The 13561-nt window shown below is 34.8% G+C and overlaps 4 protein-coding genes and 1 non-coding gene across 5 annotated transcripts; 3 read left to right on the top strand and 2 right to left on the bottom strand.

The window, feature by feature from the left end:
- Positions 1-41: 41 nt before the first annotated feature.
- On the top strand, positions 42-113 carry TRNAK-UUU. The gene has a single exon. It is a non-coding gene; the product is annotated as a tRNA-Lys (tRNA).
- A 1-nt stretch (position 114) lies between these two features.
- Positions 115-2673, top strand: LOC103830489 (metacaspase-7). Its single transcript, XM_009106288.3, has 2 exons — positions 115-1555; positions 1697-2673. Exons 1-2 carry the CDS (start codon positions 1210-1212, stop codon positions 2461-2463), a joined length of 1113 nt encoding a protein of 370 aa, XP_009104536.1. The 5' UTR covers positions 115-1209; the 3' UTR covers positions 2464-2673.
- Positions 2674-3464: 791 nt separating this feature from the next.
- LOC103830487 (E3 ubiquitin-protein ligase RGLG4) lies at positions 3465-5876 on the top strand. Its single transcript, XM_009106286.3, has 11 exons — positions 3465-3773; positions 3890-3974; positions 4059-4199; positions 4277-4390; positions 4462-4559; positions 4635-4714; positions 4822-4927; positions 5003-5130; positions 5238-5346; positions 5430-5486; positions 5590-5876. Exons 1-11 carry the CDS (start codon positions 3639-3641, stop codon positions 5671-5673), a joined length of 1137 nt encoding a protein of 378 aa, XP_009104534.1. The 5' UTR covers positions 3465-3638; the 3' UTR covers positions 5674-5876.
- LOC103830488 lies at positions 5812-7047 on the bottom strand. The gene is made up of 2 exons (XM_009106287.3): positions 6612-7047; positions 5812-6169 (listed from the first exon to the last, which is right to left on the bottom strand). Exons 1-2 carry the CDS (start codon positions 6810-6812, stop codon positions 5990-5992), a joined length of 381 nt encoding a protein of 126 aa, XP_009104535.1. The 5' UTR covers positions 6813-7047; the 3' UTR covers positions 5812-5989.
- A 207-nt stretch (positions 7048-7254) lies between these two features.
- LOC103830486 (organic cation/carnitine transporter 5-like) lies at positions 7255-13467 on the bottom strand. Its single transcript, XM_033275214.1, is given in 2 exon segments — positions 7255-9154; positions 9157-13467. Coding segments are annotated over 2 exon segments (1548 nt in total). The 5' UTR covers positions 9737-13467; the 3' UTR covers positions 7255-8186.
- Positions 13468-13561: the final 94 nt, after the last annotated feature.

The raw sequence follows: 13561 nt of genomic DNA, 5'->3' as shown, positions 1-13561 counted from the left end.
GTTTAATATATTTTCCTTTAGTACAGATGACTAGTCGTTAAGCCGACTTAGCTCAGTGGTAGAGCGCGTGACTTTTAATCCCGTGGCCGTGGGTTCGATCCCCACAGTCGGCGTAGTTGCAATTTTTTATTTTATATAGATCTCCACGTTGTGAGAACCAATAGTAAGAAGTTAAAGCTTAGTGTTTTTTTTTATTTGTTTACCAACAAAAAAAAAGCCCACTGAATTATTATTTTTTAAGCTACTGAATTTATTATGTAAACAAATTACTGATATTTTGATTAAAGAAAACAATTTACTGATATTTTGATTAACAAATTAAACTCCCAATATAATGTAGCTAGGGGATATCCTTTTTGGCTTAAGAATACTTGGACAATGATATGGTTCCTGTCTGATTAGTGGTTTTCAGCTAACTTTGTCCATTTTTGCTACTCACCTGTTTGAGTCACTTTTGGGTGCATCTCTGTATATTCTAAAACTTGTTTCTCTGTTTATAAAATATAGTTGTCAAAAAAAAGAGTACAAACTCCCAATATGAAGAGGGAATTATGATTCATGAAGTCCAATAACAACACCCAATAATGTCGATGCTACTCCCTCTGTTTCTTATAGATTTTTTTTTTTTTTAAATGTTTCAAAAATATACATTTTTTACATTTTCAAGATTTTAATTAATAAAAAATTGTACTTTTCAAAAAATACAATTGTGTTTAATAAAATTTCATTAGTTAAAAGTTATTGGGAATAATTAATTAAGAAAAACAATGTATTGGAAAATATAATTTTAAATGTTTTTTTAATAAGTGTGAAAAAACTATAACATGAATCTTTTAGGAACGGAGAGAGTATATTTTAAGGACAATCTTTAATTCTTAACCTTAAAATCTATGAAAATTAATGTTAAAAGAAAAATCTATGGAAAGTTAATGTTAAAGAAAAAAAGGAAAATTCATGTTCAAAATTTATGTTGAAAATCATTAGAGCTCGTGACTTTTAATACCGGGTCCCTTGGCTAATACGGAGGACTATTATTTTCCAAATAGTTCAACCCACGTGAAAAAGACTTGCAATTGAATAAACAAACATGTAGTCCACTAAACAACACCCAACAACGAATATTTTAACGATAATCTTTGATCTCCAGATCATTAGATCTAGTCAAAAGTTTTCTTCCTTGCAAAGAACTTTGAAGGTTATTACAAAACAATGGCGAAGAAAGCTGTGTTGATCGGGATCAACTACCCAGGGACTAAGATAGAGCTAAACGGCTGCGTCAACGACGTTCACCGGATGCACAAGTGCCTCGTTGACCGGTACGGGTTCTCCGAGAAAGACATCACGGTGCTGATCGACACCGACGATTCTTACACGCAACCCACAGGCAAAAACATCCGTAATGCCTTGTCTAAACTCATAACGCCAGCTAAGCCCGGTGATGTTCTGTTCGTGCATTATAGTGGACACGGTACGAGGGTCCCACTGGAAGAAGGGGAAGAGGATGACACGGGGTTTGATGAATGTATTGTTCCTTGCGACATGAATCCAATCCCTGGTAAGCAGATCATTTACATTTAGTTCTCCGTTTCTGAAGGAAAAACAGAGAACTCTGTTCATAAACAGAGAGAAACAGAGTACTCTGTTTTGAATGGACATTGATAGAATAATGTGTACCGTCTTGTGTGTTGCAATGCAGATGATGATTTCAGGGATTTAGTGGACCAAGTTCCATCGGGATGTAAGCTTACGTTCGTATCAGATTCTTGTCACAGTGGTGGACTCATCGATGGAGCCAAGGAACATATCGGAGAGAGCACCAATAAGAACCGAAACCAAGAACACAAAGTTCAATTTCTCGAACTCGAGATATGGAACTTCTTTTATAGCGTGTTGATGAAGTTTCTTGCGCTTTGTGGGATCTGGAGATCTCAGGAAGAACAAGACAAGATTGAGATCACAGCGAGATACGAAGTTGGCAAATCAAGGTATCTGCCAATGGAGAGCTTCATCAACGTTCTCAAAGAGAAAACTGGCAAAGACAACATCGAGATTGGGAAAATAAGACCGACCCTTTTCGATGTGTTCGGTGAAGATGCGAGTCCCAAGGTGAAGAAGTTCATAAAAGCGATGCTCACCAAGCTAGATCAAAGTGGTTTAGTTGAGAGTGGTCGTGAGATCTATAGAGGAGGATCAAGCAAGGGGTTGGTTTCAGACAGAGGGATACTGTTGAGTGGGTGTCAAACGGATGAGACATCAGCAGATGTGAAGAAGAGTGGAGAAGCTTATGGAGCTTTTAGTAACGCGATTCAGATGGTTTTGTCGGAAGGTGGTGGGGAGAAAGATAAGATCACTAACAGGGAATTGGTTTTGAGAGCAAGAGAGATGCTGAAAGAACAAGGGTTTACTCAGAGACCAGGATTGTATTGTAATGACCGTTTTGTGGATGCTCCGTTTATATGCTAACTATTGTTTTCATTCAAAACTGTTTTTGCTACTGATGGTTGTGAAAGTTTTTGTTCGATATGGTGTGAACACAGAGAATATATTGGCCACAAAGTCATTTTCTTTTTTTGTAACTTATCAAAGTCATTTTCCTAGGTATTGGTTCACTCATGTGGGGGCAGTTAACAATAGTGGTTCACAAACAGCAGAAGAAGATAGAGTAATTAGTGCCACCGTAAATGAAAGTTATTAAAAATAGTAGTAGGTGTCTTTCAGAGTAACTTTAAATATATATATATATATATATATATATATATATATATATTATTCTAATTTCAGTTTATATGATTATAAATTATTTTATTATTAGCACAATTTTTTATCAGTAAAAATAAAAAAAATATGTTTTAGTTAATTTGATCAAAATGAGAAAAACAAAATAACCTTTTTAACTTAAAGCAAAATAAAAAAATTATAAAAATAAATTTTAATTGTGAAGATCATTTAAAATAATTTATGTATATATTATTACTTTTCTTATAAAATTTGTACTAATATATTTTAATTAATCGATTTATTCGGTTGGAACGGTTAAAATACCAAATTATATTTATATACTGCAGTTTTTTAAAAATAGCGTCCATTCTGTTTATTCGGGAGCAAAACAAGCTGATGGAAGTAGTAGCCCCGACGCTTGGAACAGATTACAACAGGGAAGAAGCAATGATGTGATATATAAATTTTCATAAAATGTAAAACTGTCGGTTATAAATAATTTATATATTATTTTCATAATTTTAATATTATAATTTATAATAAATCAGTGTTAAAAACTGTTTTTGCTACTAATGGTTGTGAAAGTTTTGTGGATGCTCCGTTTATATGCTAACTACGATTAGAGCCTATTGTTTTCATTCAAAACTGTTTTTGCTCGTCATGGTGTGAATACAAAGAATATATTGGCCAAAAGTCATTTATAATAAGATCTTCAGTGTATATCATATAGTTTTGAACTTTCATAGGTGCACTCATGTGGGGGCAGTTAACTAGGAATAAGTGGTTCACAAACAACAGAAGAAGATAGAGTAACTGGTGCTGCATTAAATGATAGTTAATAAAAATAGTAGTTAGGTGTCTTTCAGAGTAGCCTTCTCAAAGAAGAAGAAGAAGAAGAAGAAGAAGAAGAAGAAGAAGAGATGTCTACGGGTATGGGAAGTGGAAAAGGCAAAAGCCGTCCATCACCGTCTGATCCTTCAATCTTAGTTTCCGACAAGATTAACGCCAGGGAGAAGTACGTTCTCATCCCTGACCTCTTCACTTCCCTTGACCAGGTTTATTTCTTTCTTTTATAACTCAAGTTCTGTCGTTGACTTGACTTTTGACCAACATGGCTTCTGCTACTTCCATGTTCTTTGAGTTCTTCAAAGTCTTAGTGTTTTTATAAAAGGTATCAAAAGCTCTAAGAGAAGCTGGTCTTGAATCATCTAATCTCATTCTTGGAATTGATTTCACTAAGAGCAACGAATGGTCTGGTAAAGTATACAAAAAAAAAACACAACTTATTGTATAATTTACACAATGTATTTGAATGTAACAGAGTGATTATCTTTATTCAGGGAAAACATCTTTCAATGGAAAAAGTCTTCATGCTCTAGGGGGAATCCAGAATCCATATGAGAAGGCAATCTTTGTAATCGGCAAAACGTTAGCTCCTTTCGATGAAGACAATCTCATCCCCTGTTTCGGCTTTGGCGACTGTGAGTTTTCGTTTCCAAAAACAATCTCATCTTCATTCTTTATTACTGAGTCTGTGTGTTCTCTCACCATTATTCAGCAACGACCCATGATGAGGAAGTGTTCAGTTTTCACAGCGACAACTCTCCATGCCATGGCTTCGAAGAGGTCTTAGCATGTTACAAAAGAATCACATCTAACTTGATTTTATCAGGTCTTTTAACTTAAATCTCTTTATCTTCATTACCAAACCACAAGCTTCTGAATAGCTTTTTGTTCCAAAAGGGCCAACGTCTTATGGACCGCTCATCGATGCTGCGGTCGACATTGTTGAAGAAAACAATGGACAGTTTCACGTTCTGGTGATTGTTGCTGATGGGCAGGTAAAGTTTCAAGCTTTTTAACAGAAAAACAGAGTATGAACGCTTAATGACAAAACCACATTTCTGAAAGTGAAGGTAACGAGAGGCGTTGATAAGGGCGAGGGAGAACTCAGTCAACAAGAGAGAACAACTATCGACGCCATTGTTAACGCCAGGTGAAACAACATGCAATAGCTTCTCTTCCTTTCTGCAACTCTGTTCTACTCTGTTTTACTCTGTTTTCAGAAGCTGATTATCCCAGAGAGTTCATTTCACCTTGCAGCTCGTATGCTTTGTCGATTGTTTTAATCGGTGTTGGAGACGGTCCATGGGAGGACATGAGGAAGTTCGATGACAAGATCCCTAAGCGTGAATTTGACAACTTTCAGGTATCATCTCGTTCCCAGTTTCAGTTCCATCTGTATCCTTCCCCGTTCTTGGATCTTGATCTGCTCTCTGCAAAGTTTGTGAATTTCACAGAGATCATGAAGAGAGATTCATCAGAGTCAGCCAAAGAAGCCGCATTTGCTCTTGCTGCTCTAATGGAGATTCCCTTTCAGTATCAAGCAGCAACCGAACTCGGCTTACTCGGGTACTCCCTTCACTGTCTCTTTGATATTATCCTCCAAGAGACAGAACATAACTACTGTCTTTCTGTTTTCCTGTCTTAAACTACTTGTGCTGTTCTTATCTGTAAAGGAAAACAACGGGCTTAGCTAAGAAAATAAACCCGAGGCCACCACCTACTCCTTACACACCTACTATTCGTACTGAACTAGCATCATCTGCATCAGAAGAACATACTCAGGTCCTAAAACTTGCTTACTTTTGCACTCTGTTGCTTCCTTGTCGAATCAAATCTCATCTGATATTTGTTTCTCGTTAAAACAGAATTGCCCAATTTGTCTGACTAGCCGGAAAGACGTAGCTTTTGGCTGTGGTCACATGGTAAGTGTCACCTAAGAAGTCTTGATTGTTTTCCTATTACTCAAACCTATTCATGAAAAGAACTGTTTACTTACCTTCGCATTTTTTTCTTCTTTTTGTGAAGACTTGTAGAGATTGCGGATCCAGGATAGCAAACTGCCCTATCTGCAGAGTAGTGATCACAAGCCGGCTAAGGCTTTACACGTGATCAGTGCCTTTGCACATACTGTCTTTCTCCAGCTTGGTTTACCAAGTGTCTCTGCATTGTTCCAGAATCAGCTTGTACCATTTAAATATCCTACGTACTATAGATGTTAGCTTGCAAACAAGAATGATGAAGTAGAAATGTACAAAACATGGGTTTTACATTTTTTATTCACTGTCACGAAAAAAATGTTTGAAGTGACTGAATCTTGCACCAGTTCAAAAACCACAAAGCATGCCAGATTCAAAAAGAAGAAAAAAACATGAAGAAACATGCCATCTTTGCATCCATTACAATAGCTTCTTCTAAGAAGTGATCATTACTGAGGTTTGGTTGTGGCCGTGTCATTTGGCTTTGGCACAGGTTGAATTCTTTGGTAAGGCTTCCTGGTAAGAGTCTCTCCCTTTAGAGCAGCCACGTATCTGTCGTTGGTATCTTGCTTCTGTTTCAACTCCCCGAGGTATTCAGCTAGCCTCTCTTGGTTTACTTTACCCATCATCTGACCATACAAAAACCATATTAAACAAATCAACCTTAGATTATTAACACACAGAGCTATGATCAAGAAACTTCACTCCAGCAGAGGAAGAAAACTCAGATACATAAAGCTCCTATTCACCGTAGAACAACTGGGTTTAAAGGACTCAATGAACGCCATGGCGCTTTACAAAGCAGCAGTAAAGAAAGCGCGAGACACAACAATCATCAAGATGTGTTCTAATCATTTTCAAGTGAAACTCACACCGCAGCAAGGCTTCTCTAGAGACCAAACTGTAACCATAAAGCTCAAAAATAAACTACCTTTCCGACAAGACAAATTACATGTTTCTATTACCGAACAGCTATCATAATTAGAGGGGAAAAAAAACCTAAAATGAAGATGCTTAAAGGGCGAGCCTTTAGAGAACAATTAGGATAGATAAAACTAAGCAAGTACGTACGGTGGTTTCGGGTCGGGCGGATTGTCGGAGACGGGCCTCGAGCTCCGGGTTAGTGGAATTGGTGAACTGCATAACACCATAGCCGATTATTCCGGGAATGACGCCGCATACAGTAGCGAATGTGAAGAAGAAGGGTCTTGAATCTCGCGTCTTCCTCACTAGCCATCTCCATGCGTTGCTCTTCTCGTACAGAAACGACATCGTTTTCTCTCTCCGAGACACTGGTTTGGTTTCTACTAGGGTTCTTGACTTACAGGTTTGTACTTTGGCGTATATGCGAACAAAGTCCTATATTTCTATATAATTTGTATATTCGCCCGGTTGTTTCTTAAGCTTCAGTGTTTACCTTATTAGTTTATACTATAAATTATTTTTCACTCCCTCTAGTTTGTGATAACAACGTTACAACACCATTCTTAATTTGTTTTGGATCAGGAACACCATATTATTTCAGTTTTACTAAAAAAAAAGCAATCTTACTTATGATGTATCCATAACATCATTTTTTACCCCTGTTCTAAAAAAGCCAGAGGAATATCCAATTTTAGTGAGATTGTTTTTTATTCTGCCAAATCGGTTAAAAAAATTGGATATCCGATTTTTTCCGCCTAAACCGCCTAAATGACTGCCTAGCCGTCTAATCTATTTTTTATTTTTATTTATTTTTAATAATATTTTTATTTATTTATTTGATCTAAATTTTATAAATATCATTTATATTCATAATTTTGATGAAAATTACACTATATTAAGTTTATATATTCTATTTATGTGTTTTATATAATTTTAAACATGAAAATGTATTAATGTTATACACAATTAAAGATTAATATGTTTTATAACATAGTAAACAATCAAAAATTTTTGCCCCGCTTAATTTCCGATTAATCCCCGATTTTCTTTTTAGGCGCTAAGCCCAACCCGACCGCTCGACTAGCGCGTTCCCGAACAGAGTTTTTTACCACCACATTTATTACAAAAAAAAAACTTCTCATTTTAAACAAAAAATAAAAAAAATGTAGAAAATATAATTAAATATATTAAAATTTCATTAGTTCAACTGAAAACGTGTTACAGACAAATTTCGAAAGTGTATAAATTCGAATGGCCACTTGCTCTGGTTTAGAACCTCTGGTTTAGAATTTATGTAGTTGATGGTGTTGAGACCTGATAATAACCAATTTTTTTTCTAAATTACTAATATATATATATTCCGGTCTTTTAACTAGGGTTTCTAGTTTCAATTAAGAGACGGTTCTTGGCTTTTGAACCGTTTTTTAAATAAGATATATAAGAGACATCTTTTATCCGAAAAGTGTAAAAAAAAGTATGATTTAAGAACCCGTGATCATGGTTAATCATGCTCTAACGATACGTGAGAATAACAATGAGAGATGTCTGCTAGAAAACCTAGAATTATCGAAATAGTTCCATTTATTAAGATATAACATTGTAGGTTTCACTTTCACATATGAAATATCGACAGAAAATAAAATATGGTTTTATCAATCGGAGCTGAACCGGTAGGTTTGGTTACATCTATAGTGTAACACGACAGAGTTTAGTGTAACATTTTTAGCAACTAACATGGCTACTCTTCATGGCTTGGTCACTCTGCTCTTGTTCATCCATTGTATCACAAAGACCTGCCCCTTTAGTCTCAGGAAGAAGCAAAGCAAAAAACCCAAGACCCGACACAACAAACCCGAAAACCGCAAAAGAGATGGACGGAACATTTCTTCCAACCGAAGCAATGATCGGACAACAAGCTCCTCCGATTACAAGCGCTTGTCTAAGCATCGTAGTTGCAAAGTTCCTCACGCACGTTGGAAACATCTCAATCATATAAACCGCCATAAGGTTAAACCCGATCCTAGCGCAGAAGAAAGAACAAAGCTCAAAGACAAAAGCAATGTTCGTTCGCCCTAACGTGGTCAAGACGAAACAGAACACTCCTAATGCTCCCCCGACCAAGCAGTTCACAAGCACAGAGCTTCTTCTATTGAACTTCTCCAGCAAGATTGGTGTGATAACAAAGGTAGGTAACTCCACCATTGCGTTTAAAGCTTCACTTAAATAGATGTTCACTTTTATGTCTCTAACCGCTAATGGAACTCCGTAATACATCATTCCCAAACCGAACATTATGATCATAATAACTATGATTCTTCGAAAAGCCCATCTTCTGATGAACAAGTCCATGATTGAGCTGCTTGGAGATTGCTCTAAGGTTTCCTTTGAAGGTAACCTAGACGATACTTTCTCCAAGTAACCTCTCTTTCCAGGTGAGATTCTTTTGAGCACTTCAATAGCTTCTTTGTTGTTTCCTTGCACATGAAGCCAACGTGGAGACTCTAAGGCAAAGAAGTAGATGAAAACACTGTGAATAGCTGCTGGAATGGATGTGCAGAGATAGATAAACCTCCAAGAAGCGTGTCTAACAAGGAAGGCGATTCCGGAGAGAGACATAAACCCTAACACAAACAGAGTCAATGGTACCATAGTAGCTCTCGGTCTCCATTTGGTAGAGACTCTCTCGCTATGAGATTAAACGCGTACGTCCCGGTCTGAGAACGCGCGACTCCGATGGCGAACTTTAAGAAAGCGTAGCTCCATATGCTGGTGGAGAAGAAAATCGAGATTCCAGTGAGCGACATTGCTAGGGTTGTGTAGAAAAGTAGTTGCTTCCTCCCCAAGAAACCGTCTGGAATCATAGCCATGAAAACCCCTCCAACGATAGAACCCACGTAGAAAGCAGAAGTAGGGAGACTTCTAAGGAAGGAGCTCGAGCACTCGAGATCGAACTCTGAAATGGCGGATTTACCCTTGAACCCGCCGTCCCAATCCCAAGCTGACCGAGGGAGTTTACAGATGTCGGTGGTTGCGGGAGTGCACAAAGTGTGGTCAACACAGTGCCATGTGGGGTATGCATCTGTGAAGACGGTGATGAATATCTGTTGTGCATCGAATGTTAAAGCAAGTCCGACAATAATCACTTGTAGAAACTGTGACAAGTTGAAATCAGACAAGCTTTGTTCGAAGATCTTGTCGAAGTTCAACGGTGGAGAAGTCTCTTCTTCGTCGTCTTCAAGATGGGTCAAGAATGGTGCTGATGAATCCGCCATTGTTGCTCTCTTCAGCTGACTTTTCTCTGAGAGGTGACAATCAACTTGTCCCTGGCAAGTTATATAATATGGTATGTGGTATATATTGTTTATAGACAAGTTTCCCAATCTCACATAAAATGCGTGGTCAACGACTCAGAAAATCGTGATCTTTAGTGATCAGTGTTTGAGATTTGTATGTAGATTGTCCTTTATTTTTTGCTGATTAATAATGGAACTAAAACATGTGCGTATTAAAAAACTGTTTGCTTACGAAAAGTCCCACACGACATGTTTATTTATCGATGATGTATACGTGTTTCCAAATTCATATTTGAGCTGCAAAGTAAAAGCCAATAAATTCATATTTGGGCTCTAACTTGAATTCAAACCACCCTTGTGGTCCATGACATGTTCTGCTTCCACTTTTTGCTAGAAAATGAGTGAAACCTGACCTCTTAAGTTTACAATCTACATCTCGCCCATGGTCGGTTTGGACACAACAGGGTGAAACATTCATTTTTAATCTCCAAATTTTAAAGAATATTATACATAGGTACAAAATAGTAAGACTTCTAAATTATCTAAAGAATTATTAAGATTAACGTGAAAATGTTTATGTTCTAAACTTCAGATTCGGTTCTAAATTTTTAGCAAACAAATTATTTTTGAGAAACAAAAATGAATAGAGAAAGGTGCTATCAAAGTGACTAATGATGATAAATCTTGGCTTGTAAGATTATCCATCTACGTCTGCCGTCCGCCACCATCCTCACTTGTGACTTGCCACCTTGTGTTATTGCCATGCATATTGAAATACAAGAGGTATGTATGTTATTTATGTTTATATTTACTGTGGTTCTTATTTCTTAAGCTCTCTACTTAACTTTGAAGTGTTGAATCTATTGATCACTCACTGTTCCAAATAATCTCGTACAATTTCATAAGTATTCTGTGGAAATTTGGTGGTTATGAGACACTCAAAACAAATTGTGTAATCTAAATAGGAAAAACAGAACGTAATTAGAGGCCAGTGTGGGGGCGTAACAAATAAAAGGAGAAGAGAAGCTTCCTGGAGAAGTGTACACATGGGAGTGCGTTTATACCCCCTTCTATATATGCTTATCCTTCTCTTTTTTGCCTTTTCTTTCCTCATCTTTTAGAGAGAGAGAGAGAGAGAGAGAGAGAGAGAGAGAGAGAGAGAGAGAGAGAGAGAGAGAGAGAGAGAGAAAAAAAATGAGGGAGGAGAAAGAGAGAAGAGACTGAGAGAAATTAGGAGAGAGCTTTCTCTTTTAGATGCCAACTCAGGGTGATGGCCAGATCTTTATCTTTCCTCTATGACCAACAAAGTTGATCAGTGTATATGGTAAACAACACTTAATCGCAGAACCATGGGAAAAATAGTTAAGTTGTAGATAAAATTAATTAAGTTGCAAAAAAAAAAATTAGGCAATAACAGAATACATAGTAGATTGATTAAATTACTTTAATAAATTAAAAAAAAACATCAAAGATTAAAATAGTTATTAAAAATTTTAAAATATTCATCTAAAATAATCTACTTTGTATTACAAATATTTAGCTTATTTTTCAATATGTTTTTAATAATAGATTGACATCTTATAATAATATAAAAAAATATAGTATATTTTTATTTACAACATAACTATTTATCTTTCTTTTTTTGCTATTTATTTAAAATTTTAAAATGGTATTACTATAATAATATAAAGATGTTGATTTAGTCAATAATCAACTAAAATTAACTTTTCTCCTTAATGAAAATTTTCTTCATATTTTTGTCCGCAAAAACGCAAGTTGCATTTCTTTTCATTCCACAATATTTTTATGGTTGGTAAAATACTTGCATACTCACGCCTAAAACACAATTCCGCAATTCTGCAGATTACCAATCAAAGCCTATATACTACATATAAACCGTACATAATTTGAATTATATTGTGATGAATTGGATGCATTGAGTAATTAAAAAAACATTATTTATCAAGGCAACACTTTTGATTTACAAGCACCCTAATTATTTTTAAATATGTAAATTAAAACCAAATTAATAAACTAATTTTGTTCGTAGTAATTAGTGGTACAAAAAGAGAGAAAAGAATAAAGAACAAAGACACCCAATGTCGGTTAATTTCTCTTATGCCAATTTCTTTTGGAAAGATTGTGTAGCTATCAATGTCACTCCACACACACACATACATACTTGCTTTCGTGTATACATATGAAATCAAGTGACTATATACATTTGAATCAAAGTTTTCAGCTTTTGTTGCTGTGTGCATGTGGATTTCCCAAACCCCTAGTAACCTTTTGCTTTGATGGGGATTGGGGATCATCATCGCTCTGTCCTTCGTTTTTCATATTTACTCATGATTTTGTTTACCATAAGCTTGGAATTTAGTTATCCAATGCAGATATCCCATTTTAGCGTAAGGCATCAACTACAAACTAACTTGAGATAGAAATAACTAACTCGTGAAAAAGCAAAAAGGGCCCTTCAAAAGCATTAAATTAGCCTACATGCCTTGCAACATGAGCGATCTGTATTCTCTACCCATAATGTATATTATCTGTTTACATTCATGCATGATATATATATATATACTGGTTATGGCATGTTATATTATATGTAAGAGTATCTCCAATTTAAAACTCAAAATTTTATTCTAAAATAAAGTAACTCTATACGAAGTTGAGTTTACTCTAAATGTACTCTAAAGTTGGAGTAAAAAATAAAATAATTACTTCATTTTAGTAAATAAATGTTAACTCTATTATAGGTTAAAATAGAACGAAGTTAGAGCATTTGTTATTTCGAATTCTATTTTAAAATAAATTATGGAATAGAGATGTAGATGCTCTAGTATCAATCATTTAGTATATACATTCACATTGACAAGACTGTCACTTATGAAAATTGTATAAAATATATAAAATAATATATAATATTGTGAATTTATCTAAATTTTCAATCGTATAAAAACAAAAAAAAACTGTCATCAAACATATAAATCAGAATTGGTTCAACATAAAACATAAGAAAAGAACAATGAATGATAAAAACAACAAAATCATATTAACCGAAATTGCTAACTGTACCGGTAAAACCTTTTACTCTAAGGGTAAAAGTGTCAGATTCAAATCTCAATAGCTACCTAGAAAAGATTTAACAACCGACTCTTTTACTCTTTTCTCTGATCCAATAAGATTTTGAGATTCAATAATAACTTCTTGAAATTAAAAAGAAAAACACAACAGTATTGGATGATAAAAAACAACAACAAATCATATAATCATTCGGCCATTCCATCTATACTATTAAAGCAGGATACTATTGTCATAATTACCTTAGCCTGTCCTTTCCTTCACTAACATTGCATGTTTCATTAAGGGCAATTAAGTAATATTAATAACAAATCTATATTAGATCATTATTTTTGGATCCAGCCCACATCAAATCTCTCTTGGGTCATTTGAGCCTATTAAAATATCAGATTCAATTCTTACTTTTTTTTTTCTTTTGGGCCATTGAGTCCAAGTTCAAATAATTTTTTTTCAACTATTCTTAATTATTATTTTTTTCTTTTCTTAATATAATTTAAGCATCATAAAAATAATTGAATTTTTTTATTGAAAAGTATAAATCTTTATTTAAAGTATATAATTTTTTAATTAAAATATTAACCCCATAATTAAATTAATTTATCAGAGTTATACCAACTTAATTCATTAAAAAAATAAAGTTTAATTTTTTAAAAATAAATAGTCATTTAAAATGAAATACGATAAATAAAGATAAAAAATTTAAGTCTTTTATAAAATAAA

This window comes from Brassica rapa, chromosome A07 (genome assembly GCF_000309985.2).
Source record: "Brassica rapa cultivar Chiifu-401-42 chromosome A07, CAAS_Brap_v3.01, whole genome shotgun sequence".
NCBI lineage: Eukaryota > Viridiplantae > Streptophyta > Magnoliopsida > Brassicales > Brassicaceae > Brassica > Brassica rapa.
This window is presented reverse-complemented; position numbering and strand designations above follow the sequence as displayed.